General features: G+C 42.3%; 1 protein-coding gene across 1 annotated transcript in view; it reads right to left on the minus strand.

Annotated features, from left to right (window-relative positions):
• Positions 1-21,064, minus strand: part of SGIP1 (SH3 domain GRB2 like endophilin interacting protein 1) — a 174,041-nt gene that overhangs the window by 12,019 nt on the left and 140,958 nt on the right. Inside the window, exons 17-20 of the mRNA XM_029618232.1 lie at positions 14,510-14,621; positions 10,981-11,136; positions 2,182-2,314; positions 209-411 (exon numbers count right to left, since the gene is read on the minus strand). Of these exons, the coding sequence (XP_029474092.1) occupies positions 209-411; positions 2,182-2,314; positions 10,981-11,136; positions 14,510-14,621 (604 nt within the window). The remainder of the gene's footprint in view (positions 1-208; positions 412-2,181; positions 2,315-10,980; positions 11,137-14,509; positions 14,622-21,064) is intronic.

The following is a 21,064-nucleotide window of genomic DNA, read 5'->3' on the forward strand; positions in this document are numbered from 1 at the left end:
GTGTGACGTCTACTGAATACCATGGGAAACGCAGTGTAGCTGGCTGTCTCCATTATATGGAATGCAGTCTTCTTGGTTGCATTTCCTATGCTGATGGCTCCTGAGCTTAATGCTAACCATCAACACCACATCACGATAAAAAAAAAAAAAAAAAATCACAACAAAATGACGAGGTGAGCCGAAAATCCTTTGCATGACCATTTCTTACCAAACAGCGGGAGGAAGCACAGCTTGGAGTTTTGTTACTCCTCCATCTATGGGCATAAGAAACTGGACATTGTTGAGGGCTACAGGCGTGGTCATTGCCTCGGTGTTATATTTGTAGTCTATGCGGAGATCAGTGCTTGTAGGGTCACATCGCCAGCTCACAGCAAGGTTTAATGGAGTAGACTGAAGACTCTGGGCAGATACCTTACAAAAGGACAACACACACTGATTTAGTTCAAAGTGGCAGCTACATTTTGTTGCTTTCAAGTACTTCAGAAGTAACAGCTGCAGTGGGAAAGTATATGAAGGAAAAAAAAACACCCTGTAAAAAGCAAATTGCAGTATTAGGGGGTAACTTTCAAAGCCATTTCCACCGCTAAAACAACGCTTTAACCGCAGGAACAGTTTGTCCGCCTGATATGTGTGTAAATTTATGCATGTATGGCCTGTGCACATGTAGGTTTATTGGGACTTCCTGTGGGCCGAGCTGGGGAAGGGGTTTGGACTTATGCACAGACATTTGGATTTTCAAAAGCACGTACATACATTTTCCTGAAAGATTTCTGCATATCAATCAGCAAGGTGTAATTGTGCGTGGGTGGTTCTCCTGGCTCATGTTCCAAAGTGAGCATCTGCAGAAGTTCACTTTGCAGTGTTTCTGGATTGTCTTATGCAGGCTGTTACAAAATTACCTTGCCATGTTCAAAGCCATTTCCATGCATAAAATCTGCTTTTATGCATACAAACTGTTGTTCTAAAATGGACCCGAGCACAGTGGGCCTGATTTTCAAAAGCTTTTACACACTTAAAACCAGGCTTCACAAGCGTAAATGCACTACACTTGTGTAAGTAGACTTTAGAAATTGCTGCAATACTGTATATACCAATTAATTGCCAGTAGTTAAGAGCACTTACGTGGGTAAATGGCTTTTGAAATTTGCTACGATAGTATCTTACATTTACATGCAGAACGCTTTTGAAAATTAACCTGATTGCGTGCAAATACACATGCGTAACCCAGTTTTGTGCGTGCTTTACACCGACTGAGGGGAGGCATTCCACGGGAAGGCAAAGTTGTGTATTATGTCTGTACTTTTTGGATTAAAAAAAAGTCTGTTACCCTGCGTGAATTATGCCCTGCTTGCAAGGAAATCTGTGCACGTGCTCAGCTAATGATCTGAAGATTTTCAAAGCAAACTTATGCGCTCTGGGGGCTGTTACAAAATTATCCTCTCTGCACTGCATGCTTTTGCAGGATACCAGTCAAAGAACATTGATTTACAGCCTGCAGTATTGATGTTGTGGCTGGGGTTTTGTGAATCTCATGTTTTGAATTAATCAGCTATTTGTATGTCTCCGCAAACAGTTTGTTGTCTGTTTGCAACAAATGTGTTGATGGAATGCAAAGAAACCTTTTTATGAAAGTTAATATTTTTCAAAGAACAGTGTAAACAAATTAAAAAAAAAAGTCAAACAATGGCGATATATGCTTTGCATTTGAGCTATTGGCTGTAACCTGGCTTTCAGCAGATCATGCCCATAGCAACCATGATATCCATTGTGTCTTAATAAGAGTTTTGCTATAAACACTAAGGGGTCAATTTTAAAACTCATGCGCACATGGACACGCCACTTTTATAACAATCGCACGTTAGCATGTGCACGTTATAAAATATGGGTCCCGTGCACACATGCGTGCTGGATTTTCATGTCTGCTCATGCAAGTGTGGGCGGGTGGGCTGCTCCGCATATGGGGAGGGGGGGAATTTTAGAAAAATACGCACAGCAACGCAATCAGACCTCCCCCAGTTCGATCCAGTTAAGGAGCAGACTGGGAGGGAACTTTCCTATCTTTTCTCCTTCTTTCCTTCTCTTCCCTGCCCCCTAAACCTACCCTAACTATCCCCAAATTTTTTATTTTGCTACTTACTACCAACAGAATAAGCACGCTTTGTTCTTCTGGTGACACCTCACCTGATACTTTAACATGTCCACATTGTAATACGTGGCTTGCGGTTTCTGCTCTGACACTTTCTTTAGATGAGTCATCAGATTTGGCATATTGACCCAGAACTCCTTTGTATTGGTGTCAGTTTGTGTGCTGTCACTGTTATAACAGGAAAAAGAAAAGAACGAAAAGGTGAAACAGCCTACTTATTCTTTAATAGGGCTTTTACGTTTCTTACTTGTCAACTCCTAATAAACTCCAGGTTATACCTGCTTATATGAACTCTACTTCCTATTTTTCTTCCTTATACAAATCCCTTTATGGCAAAGCTAGGTAAGATATTGAATAGAAGATTGTTCTATTTTCACACATGCACTTGTTTTTGTAAACAAAAAATAAAAAAATTGAAAAACTCAAAACCCTGTAGTTCAAATGCTTTTTACATAAATGTACAATATTATATAATGGCATAGTGCAGCCTTTTAAAGTTCTGGAAATCCATGGCAGTCCTGCAGCAGCTCGTTGCTGCATTGACTTTATGTGGAAATCTTTTTATTATTATAATTTAAACATTGACAAATATTGCTTCATTGAAGAACAATAGTAGATAATTCCACCAACAGAATGTAAACAGTCATTAATGCAAGCTGCTAGTCAACAAGGAGCTAATAATCTAACATTGTCTTACCCAGATCGCCTTAGCATGCAAGTAAAGAAATAAGCAGGCTATATCGTCTTTAGCTAGCAAGGAAAATTTGAAAGTTCACACACACACACACACAATTAGGTTACACTGAATCTAGTAAAACAATTTTGGTCTTCTATAGTAAGGAATCAGTACATGGAGACCAGGATCCTTTGCTCGACAGCCATTCCATGAGCATTACTTGATGCAAATGGATCTTCCGTAAGATAGCAGGGATGGGCAGGATTTTTTTTTTTTGGGGGGGGGGGGGAGTTGTTTGGATCATTTGTTTTCTGACCAAATTTTGTTTTAAGGGGAGGGGGCACTTTTTGGATTTTTTTGGGTTATTCATTTTGGAAAGCAATACTCGCTATTTGTGAATATGAATAAACCAAGAATGTTCAGAATGAGTCCATTTATGTTTAGGATCACCTGAACCAAACAAAAAAAAAATCGGTTTATTTGGTTCAATTTCTCCATTTGGATCATTCAAATGTATATTCTTACTTAGTAGAGCCAATTGCTCATTTGTTGTAAATGGGTAGGGCTTTAGATAGCTTGCACTGTATGACTTGTCCTAAAAATTAAAATCTTTTAGTTTTGAAAAGGTTTTAGTAATCTGATAAGTAAGTCATATTTGTCAAATCAATTTCATTGTGTTGATGAACTCACAGTCCAGGAGTACTATTCCCTGAATAGATCAGAGCAAACTCTCACACTGACTTGTTTATACTACGGTAGAGTATATACTGTACTAAATCACTCGTTAATGCATTTATCATTGGAATCTCAGTCATTGTCGGTCCCTCTTCAGCTGAGAGCTATGCGCCAGGCCTCCTCCTGGACCCCTGCCATCATGGGGTCAATAGATGTCACCATTGCACAATGACTGAGGCTCCCTCTTCCCCAGGGGCTCTGAATACTGCCTCTGCAGTGTCGCTAGCTGGGAACTCTCTATCCCCAGATTTAAGGTTAAATCTGCCTTTAAAAAAAAACCCTTGAAAACATGGCTTTTTAATCAGGCTTTTGTAGGATTGATTTAAGGCATCTTTTAAACATATATATTTTACTATTGATTTTATGAATTTTGTATTAGAACCATTTTCTCTATTAATGTATCCATATTTATTTATACCAGTGTTTTATTTTTTATTTGTTATTTATTTCTTTGTAAACTGTTATGATTGGTCACAGAATGATGGTATAGCAATACCATAAATAAATAAACAGAGGGTCTGATCCAGGAATCAGTCCTAGGTTCTCTGCATTTCCACTGAGCCATTGGGCTGGCCCTCTAAATGTTTTCAGATAGCAAATAAAACAAGCCAAATCATTAGCATAGTTAAAAGCCTGTCTCTTCATGCTGGCTTCGATTTTCCTCCTGTTGATAAATCTTTACAACTTTTGTAAGTACTGCATTAAGTCATGTAAAATGCCAGGAACAACTAAGGAGTTGGTTCAAGGAAAGGAAAAAATAAATCAGCTAGCCCATAATCTAAATTGTACACATATAGGGGCGGATTTTAAAAGGGCCGCGCACATAAATCCTTCAGGATTTACGCGCGCAGGGCCCTTGCGCGCCGGCGCGCCTATTTTGCATAGGCCGCCGGCGCGCGTAAAGCCCCGGGACGCACGTAAATCCCGAGGCTTTTGAAAAGGGGCGGGAGGGGGTGTGTCCGGGGCGTCCCCGAAACGACGCGGCGTTTCGGGGGCGGGCCCGGGGGCATGGTGCCGGCCCGGGGGCGTGGTCGAGGCCTCCGGACCACGCCCCTGGGACCGGAGGACGGAGCGGGGCTGCCGGCGACGCGCGCAAAGTTACGCCTGCTTTCAGCAGGCGTAACTTTGCCGACAAAGGTAAGGGGGGGTTTAGATAGGGCCGGGGGAGTTTAGATAGGGGGGGTTTAGATAGGGCCGGGGGGTTTAGATAGGGCCGGGGGAGGGAGCGGCCTCGGAGGGAACAGGCAGCGCGCGCTGGGCTCGGCGCGCGCAGGTTGCACAAATGTGCACCCCCTTGCACGCGCCGACCCCGGATTTTATAAGATACGCGCGGCTACGCGTGTATCTTATAAAATCCAGCATACTTTTGTTCGCGCCTGCTGCGCGAACAAAAGTACGCGCTCACGCAAGGTTTATAAATCTGCCCCATACTGTATTTAGGGTTTCTATTCTTAGGTGATTATAAATTGTGGCACATTTAAAACTAATCGGAGAAAGTTCTTTTTTACTCAACGCACAATTAAACTCTGAAATTTGTTGCCAGAGGATATGGTTAGTGCAGTTAGTGTAGCTGGGTTTAAAAAACGTTTGGATACGTTCTTGGAAGAGAAGTCCATTACCTGCTATTAAGTTCACATTCAAGCCCAGAGAGAAATGGCAGCAGTGTTCATAGAAGCCAACAGCAGCAATATGGCCTTTTCTTCTTCCCACCCCTGTAGTCCAGAAGAGGAAGTGATGTTTAGTGGGCGCATGGGAAGAAGAAAGGGCCAATTTGCTGCTGCCACTGCAGAAATCGTATCCCAAGTCTCCCTCCACCTCCTGTGATCATAGGAGCACTTCCATCTCCTTTCTGAAGCAGTCGTTCACCACCACAGACCCAGGGCAGCTAATCGACAGATTTCCCAAACAGCCGTGTGGCAGGAAATTCCCGCAGCCACATTCTCAGCTGATAGCCCCTCTGCTTTACACCGCGATGATCGCAGCACAGGAAAACAGCTGAGTGCTGCCTTTTTACGGCTGCGGGGCCATGGGAATTCACTCCTGCTGCAGTTCCCAGCCTGTCATGACTCTGCTTTACTAGCAGCATACCAGCTGCCATGTGTGCTGGGGGTGAGTGAGTGACAGAGAGAATGAGCCAGCATGTGTGTAAGTATGTGAGAGAATGTGTGTGATTGAGACTGTGTGTAAGTAAGAGAGAAAGCATGTGTGAGAACAAGAGTGGTCAGGGAGGTGACTGGTGTGTGTGAGAGAGAGTGGTCAGGGAGCTGACTGGTGTGAGAGAGAGTGGTCAGGGAGGTGACTGGTGTGTGTGTGAGAGAGAGAAAGTGTGTGGTGAGACAGACTAGTCATAGGCCCTAAAGAAGAGAAGCATGAGGACAGAGCTTCAGCAGCCATTGCTGCTTCTGGTGTGTGCTATTGGCCTACAAGAGAAAGGAGTAGGAGGGTTGTTGGAGAGAGTAAGTAAAGGTGGCTTTTTAAGATTATCTTTCTTGATTGACTGTCATTTTAATTATTTGATATTATGTGATGTCTGTTTGAAATATTTTATTGGTGTTTAGAGAATATTTAATAATTTTGTAAGTTTTTAATCATTAGATGTTATTCTATTTATCAATTGTTTTGAAACATTTATTATATTTATTCTAGTTTTAGAATTATTATTTATATTTCTTGAGAAATGTATAACTAGAAATGTGGAGACAAAAACTTAACTGGAAACGGCAAGAAGCCAGACTGAGTGTATGCAGTGTAATAATGGTAAAACAAAAGCATTAACTTGAAGGTCACTATATTCTGTATTTGGTGAGGGTCTGTCTGTGTTCTGCATGTGTGACCCAGGTAAGGGTATTCTGCAAGCTTATAGTTTCTGTGTAGGGATCTACAGCAGCTTGGCTTGTTCTGTTTTCCTAATAGGTGTATTGGTGTTTAGGGCCTGGTTAAATATTTGTAGCGATGCCTTTTCAAAGGTAGGGTTGTTACATACTGCAGGTGTAACTTTTTGCACATTAGTTTTGTGTACATTATTGCAAATCCTGAGAGTCTGTTTGGTGCTATATTTCTGTTTCCATTTCTTCAGTTTTGCACTGCATGCAGAGTAGCTTTTTTAGGTTTCCATTCCAGTTTGTCCATATTTGTAATTTGTGGTCTTTCTGTACTTGGTGAATGTCTGTTTTGGGTGTGTGACCGAGGTGAGGTATCTTATTAGTGTGTAGGCATTTGTACCAATCTTATTTGTTGTGTTTTTCCAATAGACCATGCATTGGTAGTAAATTACTGTTGTTTCGTAAGGAGGGCTATTGCGCCTGGTAAGAGAGAGTGTTTATGTTGCTGTTACTGAGATGACACCAGAAATATCTTTTTTGTATGGTAAATTGAACGGGGAATGTTCTAGTTCTGTTCTGCACCCATTGCTGGGGTGTCAGGGCGGTTCCCTAAATACAGAGTATATGTTTACATATAGCCCTGTGACGATCATGTGTTCAGTGTGTCGCGCATGTGAGAACCATCTGTCATGTACCTCCCGGCAGAAAAAAAGGTTGAGAACCACTGCTCTAGATACTGCATTTGTCTTAATGTATATGATTGCAAGATACCCAGCTGAGTCCTAAAATACTAAAACAATCATGTATTTTGTGTATGTACACTCCATATTTTGTAATCAGTTAGCTTTGATATTGTAAAAATTAATTATAAAAATTAATTCACCCCCCCCCCCCAACAACCTGGCTTTTTGAAAGCCATAAACCAGTTTGGTTTTCCTGGTAACCAAGCTAAGCAAATTAATCTGCTTCTCTGAACAAATGTATGAAAATATACCCGATGAACATTCATTGTGGATATCCAGAAAGCCAGGCTGATTTAAGATGGATTGTGGTTCCTAGATGTTACCACAGGATTGGAACTTTGATTTTGATATGAACCCAGCTGAACTCTTAGACTGTCAGGAAAGGCCCAAACTTGGTGTCGCCTGCGTCAAAGATTTCCATTTGGTCAGGACCCGTAATAGATCTTCAGTTCCAGCCTCATGCTTTCTATTACTTTTCCTTTTGAGATTTGGTCAGCGTCAGATTATCTCATGTTTTTGCAAAACGATCAAAATTTAAAAACACAGACCTTTTGAGGCACTATGATAAGGACTCCCATGTCGCTGGATTTTCTCTGTATCACTTGTTATGTAATATTATCAGGGGTGATTTTCTGCCAGGTCATGGATCTGCAACCTTCTTGACTTGCTTCCTTTCCCCACTGCAGCTGAAGTGGAACGTGGAGGCCATCACTGGCTCTGACTTTTTTTTTTAATTTTTATTTTTGTTAGAAAACTACCACTGAATAATACTGTATTGTTTTGCATTAGGCCTGTTTTGTTGATTTGATATTTGTGATGCTATTTGTTTAATAAATCACCAAGAGCAAGTACTTAGGATTGGCAGGTGATAAATTCACTAAATAAATAAAGTAAACCTAGAGAGAGAGAGAGAGTTCAGGTTTTATTGTAAAATCAGATGCACCTAAGATCCCTTGCTGACAAGATGTAGCTAAGGATGTCTTCATTTAGGTTCAGGCTGATTTAAGCCAGGGCATTCTCAACTACAGTCCTTTGAGGGTCACCAACACCTCTGGTTTTCAGCATGACCAGATTGTGCCAGTTGGCCTTGTTCTTAGATCAAATGTATGCAAATAGATCTGCTGAATATTAATTAGAGATGTGCATGGGAAAACCTTTTGGTTTATTTTAGGGTATTTTTTTCTGTTTTGTGCCTGTGTTTTTAGCACACACTAACAAAATAAAACAATGAGTACATTTACTAAGCCATGATAAGTGATTAACACACGAAAAAAAGCATTTCTTTGCGTAAAACACTGTTTATTACATGATAATCACTAGGGATGTGCATAGTTTATTTTTACGGATGAAAATATACGATATTTTCTGATCAGTCATGTATCGGGGGTCCCCGAAAATGATAGGAAAACCCCATGAAATTTTTGTGTGGTTTTCTTATCATTTTTGGGGGGGGGGGGGGGGGGGAGAAAGGGCACACAGGAAAAAAAACCAAACCCCAAACCCACCCTGACCCTTTAGATTTAATTATTTACAATCGCCCCCCTCCCGACCCCCCCCCCCCAAAATTTTTCCTAAAGTACCTTAGAGGTCCAGCGGGGGTCCCGGGAGCGATCTCCCGCTCTCGGACCATCTGCTGCCAGTAAACAAAATGGTGCCGTGGCCATTTGCCCTTACCATGTGACAGGGGCTATCGGTGCCATTAGCCGGCCCCTATCACATGGTAGGAGCAATGGACGGCCGGCGCCATCTTAAAAAATGGCGCGGGAAAAGTTTTAGGGGGGTCAGGAGGGTGGGGGATTGTAAATAATTAGATTTAAAGGGTCGGGGTGGGGGTTTGTTTTTTTTCAGCTTGGGACAGCCGAAAAATATAACCATCCAGACCACGGGAAACGGAATTTCCCGCGGGTCCACGATACCGAAACTGGAACCGATTCCGGCACCCGATTCACATCCCTAATAATCACATATGGCATCGTGCAGTATTTTGACCTAAAAACTACCCCTCTTGAAATTAGCTGCTGGGCATGCATAAAATTTACTAATGCATACAATGCAGCGAATGCAAAGGTAATCCTATGCAAATAAAACATGGCTTGCCTCAAAATAAGCAAGCCGCGTTATTTTAATGAAAACTCGAATTCTCCGCCAACCCCTCTCACCAACCTTCTGGTCTCTCCCAAAGTTAGAAATTGTCCCTTATAGTCTAGTGAACCCCCTGCCCCTTCTGTGAAAGAAGTTCCTGGTAGTTTAGTGGCCCACCTCCAGATACCCAGTACCTTTAGAAGAAATCCCTGGTGTCTGGTGGGGCCTGGAGCATCCCCTAGGCTCCGGGCTAGTCAACACGGTCTTTTAAAATGGCATCGGCTGGCCTACACCCCTATCGGGTCACACTAGACACTAGGAATTTCTTCTAAAGGTGTGGGGCTTCCAGGGTGTGGGGTGGGCTACTAGACTACTAGGAACTTCTTTCACAGACTAGGGGAGTGGGGATGAGGGGGCCACTAGACTAGCAGGGACAGTTTCTAATGTTGGGGGGGGGAAACTGTGGGGTGGCCGGAGGGGGTCAGGGGTAGAATGCCTTTTGGGGAGGAGAATCGGGGGGGGGGGGGGGGCAGTTTTTGGAACATGGGGAGGAGAATTGTTTGGAAAAGGGAGGGTTTTGAGTGGGTGGCAAGGCATTGCCGTGCATTTTAAACTTGGAATTTGTGATTATTTTTTCCTTTAAAGCTGTCTCTAGAAGCAGGAGGAGGGTGGGCAGGAGGTCTTCCAAGACATCTGTAGAGGGGGTTGCACATTGGGGGGGGGGGGGGGGGGGGAGGTGAGGGCCAATGCTGGCCCTTTTAGAAGATAGTGGGCCCGTGCAAAAGGGGGGGAGGCACTATCGCGTGTTTTTGCACTTTCCCTGCAGTAGTTTTTATGTGGGGAAATGTCTGCGATTGCGTTACCAGGGAGGGGCCAAATATCGCAGGATTGTTCAACCCCTCCCCCCCCAGCGATATTTCTCTCCTTTCGTGGTAAAATATAGCATCATAGTAAATGGCCTCCTCAGTTTATTATTTTTTTGTGCGGTTTCAGATGGGAAATGACAGGAAATGAAACTCATGCCATTGGTGTTTCCCATATCCTTTTTTTTATTTTTTTTTATTTTTTTAATTTTTTATTTCTTAAATTTTGCAATAACACAAAGATATCTTTGTTAATAATACAGCAAAAGGTTAACATATAAGCAAAATATTTCTACATCATATCCAATAAAAGGCAATATTCTTCCTTTTACATTTTCCAAAGAAATATTGGGAGAGAGAGAAGAAACAATTGAGGAGAAATTCAAAGAAACATAACAATTTGTAGAAAGGCTCACTGTTATTACCCTCTTTCAATCTTTACGCAACTGTATTGGATGTAGGAGTGAGCTTCTTAGTGTTTATGAATTCCCTTAAATGAACAGGATTGTAAAAAACAAACACATTTCCTGAGTATCTAATTACGCATCTAGCAGGATATCTCAGCAGAAACTCTGCTCCCAGTGTACGAACCTCTGGGCGCATTTTTAATATGAATATGATAAATCATTGATTATGAAGTATTACTTTAAAGCTTTAAATATTACCTATTTGGGAGAGCTTGTCCGTATATTCCCTGATTTGTCCAGAGTTACCCAGTTACGCAGGAGAGATTTCTTAAAAATGCTCCCATATCCTTTAAAATGGCTGCACATCCCCGGTATTCATTATGCAAAGCCTGAAAGACCAGATCTCACGGTGGATCTCACTGAGGACCCCTGAGTGAAGCACACAGGCTCTACAAGCTCTCCAAGGTGCCAGGCATGGCTTGTAGTCGATGTAAGATGCTGCTTACCTGCAAAGGAGCTGGGGATTTGGCAGGACTTGCTCTAACCTGCTGTAGTTGGTTATGCGGAAGGTTAGAACAGCGGGTGCAGGATTATTAGCAAAGTGTCTGGTGATTCCGGCTGGAAACGAGAGCACCATTTCTCCAGTGATCTTCACTATACATCTTCCCAGTCAAACAAGCGCAAGGAGGAAAAGAGAAAAATAATAAGAGCACTTGAATTTCAGCATATGAAGTTAGCACGTGGCTGTAACTCTCAAACAGTACCGGACTGACCAGGTAATTGTGTTTGACTTATCATAAAGGAAAACAATCTAAAAATATAACAAAACAATTAATACAAAGGACAATTTGGGTTTTTCCCACACAACTGACAAATGTCAAACACACAATACCACCCAGAAAATAGTTGAAGCCTTGACCATGGCATTACTGCCCAGAAGTTTCAAACCTGTGCTACCTTTCAGGTTGTGGAATGTTTCTCTCAAATCCACCCATCTCTCCTTTTATCTAGAGTTAGACGTATTTAGGTCTTGAAGTGTCACTTCATAGTGCTTTTGGTGCAGAGAAGGGCTACAAAAATGGTGCAGGGTCTGCAGCAAAACCCCTAAGAGATGACAAATAAGAACCAGGTACGGTAACTTTTAAACCGGCGCACAGGCACACGTATGCACGTTTGTTGACCCACGCCCAGCGAGACAATTATTGTATAACTTGCACGTGTGCATATGCACACATTTTATAAAATAGCCTGAATGCGTGCATATGAGCGCCAAATTCTAAGTGGGCGCTCACAGATACCGCTTCTACCACATAAATTGGATTTTATAAGGGACGCATGCCGACGCCATTTCGTTTTACCAGTTCGTTCCCAGTTTGCCCAATTGAGAGAGGTCTTCCCTACCCCCTCCCCTGTTTCAATAGCCTTCACTCCCCCCCCAGTTATCCCTCACCCTTAAAAGCCTGCCAAATCTGCCTATTTCTTTATTTTATAACTTGCAGAAGTAAAGTTATGCGGCAGGGGGCATCAGGGCGCGCCACGGCACGTAAGTATTTACGCACACATCTCAGCTTCGCGCCCTGGAATGCCCGTGCTCCGCCCATGATCTGCCCTTTTTTGAAGACTTCCGAGATGCGCGCACTGGGGCATTTACACAGATATCCGTTGGCTTCTAAAATCCACTTGGCAGGCATGAGCCCAACATATTTGCACATCCCCTGATGAATGTGCGTGTTGGGCTTTTAAAACTCACCTTTAAATATGTATACCCTGAAGCAGTTGTGCCAAACTGCAGTCCTGGAGGGCTGCAAACTGGTCAGGTTTTCAGGACCGAATATGCATAAGTTTTATAATTCCATGTGCTGTTTCCATTATATGCAAATATATCTTATGCATACTCATGACCATCTTGAAAACCCGACTGATTAGGTATGTCCTGAGGACTGGGTTGAGAGCCCCTGCCCTAGACTATGCTAGCTGGAAAGCCATGGGCTGTTTTGTAAAGGCATTTGTACATTAAATTAAGGCCAGACATCAGCTGTGGTCTGCAGCTCTGCACCAGGAGCCAAAATGGGTAGAACAGATAGGCCTGCCAGTTCCTTTCTCAGCATCATGTTTTAAGTTTCTGTGTTTTCATACAGAGCTAAATCTTTTATGCATCAATAAGTATTTGCATGAATACAAGAAAAGACCTACAAATGTTAAATAGATCACACACAAAAATATAGACGGTAACTCTCTAATGGGCGCGTGAGCACACATATATGCATGTGCGTCAGCGTGCGCTCAGGGATGCAGCAATATTAAAACGAATGCACATATCTTATAAACTACCCTGCATGTGCGCCCGGTTTTACAAGTGGGCACGCACAGCCGGGTAAAGTCTGGTATGAGCCGTTCAAGTGGGAATTTTTATACCAGGCGCGCATCCACGCCATGACCAGTTTCACCAATTCATCTACCAGTTCTCCCAGTCTAGAGCCAGGTTCTCCAAACCCCCCCCCCCCGCCAGTTACTCCATACCCCTTAAACCATTCAGGGATGCCTAGTTTTGTTTTAACTTACACCTCCAGAGCAGAAGTAAAGTTATGCGCACTGGACCGTATGTACTCGTGCGCGCTTCTCTCGGCCCACGCCCCATCCACACCACGCCCTTTTCTCCCGTGCGAGATGTGTGCGCTTTGGCACGTGCGCAAGCATCTCCCCCCACTTTATAAAATTGGGTGGACACGAGCATGTGCTAGATGCGCGCTCATCGCCTGATTTTTGGCGTGCGCATCCCTTTTAAAATTCACCTCATAATTGTCAGCTATTGATGCAGAAGCTTTCTTGGCCACCAGAATACAAAATCAACAGTTTAACTTTCCAAAACAAATACTGAGTCTCTGTGTGTGTGTGTGTGGGTGTCCCAAGTTAAATCAGCAGAAAATACAGTACATTAAAAAATATCATAGCTTTTTTCACTTAACCAGTCAAAAAGAATAGCCACAGATCAGTGTTATTCACTCCCAACCCTCGAGGACTGCAGGGCCAACAGATCAGGTTTTCAGGTTATCCCTAATGAGTATGCATGAGAGGGATTTGCATGCACCGCTTCCATTGTGTTCAAAACGATCTCATGCATATTCATTAGGGATATCCTGAAAACCTGACCTGCTGGGTGGCCCTTGAGGGCTGGGAGTGAATACCGTTGCCATAGACATTAAAAATATGCGTAACATTTAAAGTAATAAAATTAGTCATGCTGTCAAAATTGTCACTCTTCATGACTGCTGAGTTCTCACAGGCTTTGCTGTTAGCAGCTTCTAGGACCTTTACAGTTAGCCTTTTAGAAGCCTCTCTGAGGAGACATTGAGGCCAATTCTGAAAGGGTGTATAGGCGAGACCACCAGACCACCTTAAAGGACCTGGTCCAGGGATGTAACCCAGTGCAGCTTAACAGATGCTTAAGATGGGAGGGTTCCCTGGGGAAGGGAAATGAAACCTAGGCCCAAGAAGGTAGAAGGCAGTTCCAGGAATATGCTAAGACCCTGTATGGGTGAGGACACCTGACTTTTTTTTTTTTAAATTTAAGCAGCTGAGGTAAGCTGACTCTGTGTATTTTTTGTTCTGTAAATAATAAAAGTTGCTTTTGCTGGAAGGTGGAGTCCAGGATGTTTCCTCTTCTCCAGTTTCTCCCGGCCAATGAAGGCCAAGGCCACAAGCCATGCTTTTTTGTGCAGGTGAATGTGTGCGCAAAAATAAATCCCCAAGATAGGTATCCAGGTGCTGGAAATCAGTGCTAAGCATCTTATCCCTAACTCCTTCCCTGTAGCCACCCACTTGTAGTGAAACCAGGAGCTTACATTTAGGCATCGGTCCTAGAAAATTTTCAAGAGAGCCAATTTAGGAGCTTAGGAGCCTAAAGCCTTTTGAAAACTGGCCTCATTGTTAATGAACCCTTCATGCTCGGCAGTGCAGCAGCTCTAGCACAGAGGCTAATTTATGAGCGCGGGCTCTGTTTGCAGATGTGAGGGACAGACATGACACGGTACTTACTTGTTTGGGTCAGCCCCTTTGAAATAGGCATTGACTGTTTCTGTGAATGCTGCTGCTACAGGTAGGGTGTCCTGTGCTCCCATAGTCAATGGACTGGGGCCCCGAGAAGAGCCTGCAACAGAAGAAACAGCTGCGGTCTTTAGTTAGGGACCTACAGTATGTTAGAATGCAAACAGTCACAGCTGCTATGAAGGACAAAGAAAGGTCTCATGGACCATAAAATAAATGAAAAGAAGTCAAAACACCCCAATGTAACCACACACACACCCACACCAAAAAAAAACAAAAACCCAAACAAAACACAACACGGCTAGCTGAAATAATTTAACACAGACATAAGCATTCTATTCTTCAAGCAAGCAACGTGCTCAAAAGAGTTGCTCCCATTCTGAAAATAGGACCCAGTCAGATTAGATGTTTTAATGTGCAGTTTCAGGCAGAATAATCCAAACATTGGTGCAAAGTTTTACATTTCTTTGATACTTTATGCAGATTTTGCATGACAGTTTGTACATTGTCATTTTTAAACAGGGTGGAGAAGTGACCTGTTTTAGTTAACCTCGTTATTTAAACTGAAAGTTTGGTATCACTTTGTTTTTGAAAACTATCCAAGTAATCTGAATGCGTATCTCATTAGTGGTAACAAGCATAGCATGAATATATATTCACAAAGACAGTTTAAACCCCTTTCCTGGATGTTAACTTGTAAAATAATCCCCACTTGAAGCAGGGGATATTTTGGGGTACTTACACTCCACTTTTTTTGGGTGTTGGCATTTAATACCTCCTTTTACACCGTAATGATTGTCATTTCTCTTTCACATAAGATATGTCTGGTGCTGACATATTTGCATCAGAACTGCTGAAATTTCATTCAGAAAGCACAGTATTTCCAGTTATATGTCTTGAAGGTGAGCAGTTAGTAGGCAGAAGGGAAAGACAAACTTCTGTAGGAATGTGGTGCATTTTATTACTTGCAAATATCTAATCCCTTCTTGGGAGTATGGATTGACTGGTGCTTAGTAAGTTTTGCTCTGGACGTTGCTTTTGTAAATTGTTTCTTCATTTCACCCCTTCAGTCGTCCCATTTCTAATGATGATGCATACTGCAGAAGCACATTGCATCATTAAACTATTTGCAAGGCCATTATAGCTTTTGACTTTACTTATTCTAATATGGTTGTGGGCCAGATGGGATAAATAGTTTCCTTTGAGTACAAAACAGAGGAAATCATTCAGGACATTTGACCTTTTGTGTATGCAATTAAAATGCATTGTATCTCTAAAGATATGTGAACTTTTATTATAAAGTTTTCAAACCGGTTTGCTAAATATGCAAGAAGTTTGAGAAATTGTTGAATTTATTCATGAAATGATTTTGTTAAAAAAAAAAAAAATCAGATGCACATTTTTCAAAATTGCTAAATCTGCATTCAATTTTGAGTTATTCACCTATCTGTGGGATTCACCACTGACAGTTTGATGTGGATTCTATGAATCTCGAATCCATGGTGAATCCGCATGGCATCTAGTCAAATTTTTCCCAGATTTGCTGGGAAAAATCTAATGAATTTTCTCATTGAATATGACACATCTGAAAAACCCAGTGAATAAACATACATACAGACATGCACACATACTACCACAAAAAAAAAGATAAAAAGTAAAATCCTCATCTGTCTGTCACACTATATAAAATAGAAAAAAATGAATGGCAACACCAAAACATAAATACATGTAATAAAGAATAAAGCCTGCGAAAAGAAAAGTGAAAAAAATATTTTTTCATTTGCTATCAGATGTATTGGTATGATCTTCGCCTATCGCTACCTTTAATATGCCTATGGGATCTCAAAGATTGAAATGCAAGTAATAATAGGTGCCTTCTATCAATAGCCCACACTATAAAACCACCAGACATTGAATGCTCATTTTTATTTCGTCCAATTCAAAGCTATCCCATACTCAGCTTCTTACTGACAATATAAGGTGCAACAAACATCAGCAAATAAAATGCATAGTGCAACACCATTTTCTGGAAGCAGACAGTTATGCCCATGGGTTTCATAGTTTGACAATTTGGAGTCTCTGCTTCTGTGCAGACCAGTGAGCATGTGCTGTTGACATCCAACTACCTACGCTGTATACAAAGCAAAATAAATCCTCCTTGCCGTGAAGCGGGATTACTTGACTGCAGCTGCTGCAATCATTGCTCTAGACCAGGGGTCAGGAACCTATGGCTCGGGAGCCAGATATGGCTCTTTTGATGGCTGCATCTGGCTCGCAGACAAATCTTTAATAAAAAAGTAAAAATCTAACAAAATCCCCCACCCTCCTGTCGCCCCTCAAGACCTCCAAAATTAATTTACTACAACCCCCACCCTCCTGACCCCCCCAAGACCTGCCAAAAGTCCCTGGTGGTCCAGCGGGGGTCCAGGAGCGGTATGGGAGCGATCTCCTGGACTTGGGCTGTCGGCTGCCAGTAGTCAAAATGGCACCGACGGCCCTTTGCCCTCACTATATCACTGGGGTCGACCAATGGCGGCGGTAGCCCCTGTGACATAGTAAGGGCAAAGGGACGTCGGCATTGACGGATCAGAATAACATAAGAAAATAAGATGTGCCATGCTGAGTCACACCAAAGGTCCATGACATAGGCCAATCCAGGTCACAAGTATGTGATAGATCCCATAAATTAGATCTTTTTCCTGTTACTCACTCCCAGGGATAACAAGAGCTTTCTTTAGTCTGCCTGTCTATTATAGGCTTTTCCACCATGAACTTGTCCAAATCTCTTTTAAACTTTGCTATTGTAGTTACCTCAACCATATCCTCTGGCAACAGATTCCACAGCTTGATTGTGTGAAAAGTGGAAAACGTACTGTCTATGATTTCTTTTAGACCTTCCGGTCGCTAGTTTTAGTATTATTTAGAAAGGTAAATAATTGACCTTTATTTACCCGTTCCACCTCACTCATGATTTTCTAAATGTCTATCATGTTCCCTCTTGGCCCTCTCTTTTTAGGATGAAGAGCCTTAACTTGTGTAGCCTCTCATCATAGGGGAGCTAGTACATTCTCTTCATTTTGTTGCCTTCCACACTTCTCTCAATTCCTGTCTTTTTCGAGATTGGGTGACCAGAACTGCATACAACACTTAAGATGCAGTCACACCCTAGATTGAGACAGAGGCAATATGATATATTTTGGTTTTATTCTTTATTCCTTTACAGATAATTACTAACATTCTATTTGCTTTTTTGACCAATGCTACACACTGAGTTGAAGATTTCAATGTATTGTTCACAAGGACGCTAAGGTCTTTTTTTTTCTGGGTGGTGACTCCTAATATGTAACCCAGCATTGTGTACCTGTAGTTGGGATTATTTTTCTTTATCTGCATCATTTTGCACTTTTTCACATTAAATTTCATCTTCCTTTCAGATGCCCAGTTTTCTAGTCTAGCAAGGTCCTTCTGCAATTCCTCACAATCTGTTGCTGTTTGAATAATTTTGTCTCATCTGTAAATTTTAATCACTTAGCTTGTTCCCTTTTCCAGATCATTTATGAATACGAATATGCCATGTGCTTCTGAGTGACTTTTGGCTTTCCCCCCTGATCTAGTTTAAAGGCTGCTCTTTCTCCTTTTTAAATGTTAGCACCAGTAGTTTTGTTCTACCCTGGTTAAGGTGGAGTCCTCCTCAACAGAATAGACTTCCCCTTTCCCAAAATATTCACCAGTTCCTAACAAATCTAAAAGTCCTCTTTCCTGCACCATCATCTCATTCAAGGATTGAGACTCTAGAGCTCAACCTGCCTGTGTGCAGAACAGGGAGCATTTCCGAGAATGCAACCCTGGAAGTTCTGGATTTCAATTTCCTACCTAAAAGCTTAAATTTAACCTTCAGCACTCCCTCCTGCAACTTCCTATGTCGTTGCTACCCACATGCACCATGACAGCTGGATCCTCCCCAGCGCTATCTAAAATCACATCTAGACATACATTAAGGTGGCCTCACTTTTACAATTTCACTCATCTTACCAAACTTGGGGGCCTTTTAGTGTTTGCCCCTTTTGTTTCGTGTAAGAGGAATTCACTCTGCTGTTTGCTACACAAGAAAGTGCCAAACATTGTCCTGGTTATACTAATGTACCTATAGCATCTTTCTTGACTGTATTTGATTCTCTTACCTAAATCTTTCCTCCCTTCCTCCTCTCCCATCTTATTACTATCTCCCCCATTCCAGTCCTTGCTTTCTTTTCTTCTGCTTGTGCTTCCTGTCCTGCATTATGGGCAAATGGCTCTAAATTGTTCTCTCTATGCCTACGTTCTCTTTGTGTATCACTGTCCTTCCCTCCTCCTCCTGCGTATACGTATGTCCTTCTCCTTCTTCCCCTTGGCCCTTTCTCTTTCCTTCACCTGCCTCCGTGTCTCTTTTCCTCTGTGTGTCTTTTTGCTCTTATTTGTCTCTCTACATAAGAAAAAGGCTTGGCAATTCTATAGTTTGCGTAGCTCGGCTGGAATAGATGCTACCTCTTCTCAGTGTAGGAATCAGAACCCTGCAATCATGAACCTTAAATCCTACTGGCTGGATTTAAGGTTCCTGATTGCAGGGTTCCAGAAGGAGTCCTGGTGCATGGCAGCCAGTAAGAACCATCACTGCAATGACCAGATTAGGAGGCTTACGTACTAAACTGCCATTATGTGTGCAGTACAGCAAATTTCACATGCTATTTTTCAATGCATGGAAATAAGCCAGGTAGAAATATAACACACCCAATTTTTCTATGGGAATTTTGTAAAAAAATCAAAACAAACTATATCTCATTGAGGTGTGTATATGTGTGTGTGTGTGTATATATGTATGTGTGTATATATATATATGTATATATATATATATACATATATATATATATATATAATTTGTGACATTTTATCCATGAAGCAAATTCCATACATAGTTAATCTACACACAAATAGCTAATGAGTTGATTTGCATGCTTTTGCATCGCAGCAGCTCATTAACTATTGAATTAAATAAAAATGTGCACACAGAAAACTGTGTGTGTGAAAATGTCACTGTTTGTGAAGGAGTAAAAGATGGAGTCATATGCTGAACACAGTGAACGCAGTGCTGATTTAGTGCACAAAGCCATCTTTGCAAAGTTTTACTCCTCTTTGTATCTCAGCCTCTTGGTGCAGTAGGAACGGGATGGGCAGGGGAGCATATAAAATATAGGAAAAGAACCTCCAAGTTGTTCCAAACGAAACCCTTGTTCTGTCTGAACTGGCAGCCAAAAAGTGGCATCAGGAAATTGCTGGGTCAAGAATGAACAAACATAAACAAAGCTGTGTCACACAGGACCACACTCAACGTCTTCTCTTTTACAGCTAACTCCCAAGCAGGGTAGCAAGGAAATGGGCACAACATAGCAACTGGGCAGTTGCCCCTTTCCCCCTCAAGTCTGACAAGTTGAGGAGTGGAGAGGTGGGACAGGATCAGAGTCCAATGGGCCAAGACTTTCCTAAAAGGGCTATAACTGGGAGGGAGGAAAAGGGCAATGGCAAAGAAGAAGAATCTCCTAAAGGTGTTGTGCAGTTTGGTTTGGAGATCACAGGTAGACTGGGACCCTCTGTAGAGCAGAAGTCTCTGAGTCTTGCCAGTTTTTGGGCCAGAGACAACTAATTCACACAACTGTAGGCAACTTTGTGGCTCTGTCGAAAACCACGGATCCTGCATGGCAGAAGTGGGCTGGAGCCTTCTGAGTTTATTGGTCAGTGAACTGCTCAAGTACAAGTGAACCTACACTTAGTAGTTTTCCAGAAAACATTGAACATAATTCTTTTCAGGTTTCAAGCTTGACTTTATTTAGAAATAGGAATAATACAAGTATACAGGTTCTCTTCACCCCAATGATTCAACTAAGATGCAAGCTCTCCTGCAGTACAGGTTATAAAACTTGCAAGTCTAATAATAGTTAAAGGCAACTTCAGGTCTATTCTCAATTAATTCACATTCAGAAAATAGGTATTCACAAACAGGTAAGCTCCAATTATAGCGTCAGTTAGCAGAGAGTTTCTCTGTATTCAGGCTCTCCCAGCGCGCGCACAGGCCACTCTCCTGTGCGCGCGATTCAGTATTCAAATTAGAGCCGGCAGTAAAAAGAGGCGCTAGGGACTCTAGCACGTCCCTAGCGCCTCTTTTTGGACAGGAGCGGTGGCTGTCAGCGGGTTTGACAGCAGACGCTCAATTTTGCCGGCGTCGGTTCTCAAACCCGCTGACAGCCATGGGTTCGGAAACCGGATGCTGGCAAAATTGAGCGTCCGGTTTTCAAGCCGCAGGCCGACTTCAAATTTTTTTTTTTTAACTTTTTGTAACTTTCGGGACCTCCGACTTAATATCGCCATGATATTAAGTCAGAGGGTGCACAGAAAAGCAGACTTTACGGCTTTTCTGTGCACTTTCCCGGTGCCCGGAGAAATTAGCGCCTACCTTTTGGGTAGGCGCTAATTTCTGAAAGTAAAATGTGCGGCTTGGCTGCACATTTTCCTTTC

This window comes from Rhinatrema bivittatum, chromosome 10, assembly GCF_901001135.1.
Source record: "Rhinatrema bivittatum chromosome 10, aRhiBiv1.1, whole genome shotgun sequence".
Classification (NCBI taxonomy): domain Eukaryota; kingdom Metazoa; phylum Chordata; class Amphibia; order Gymnophiona; family Rhinatrematidae; genus Rhinatrema; species Rhinatrema bivittatum.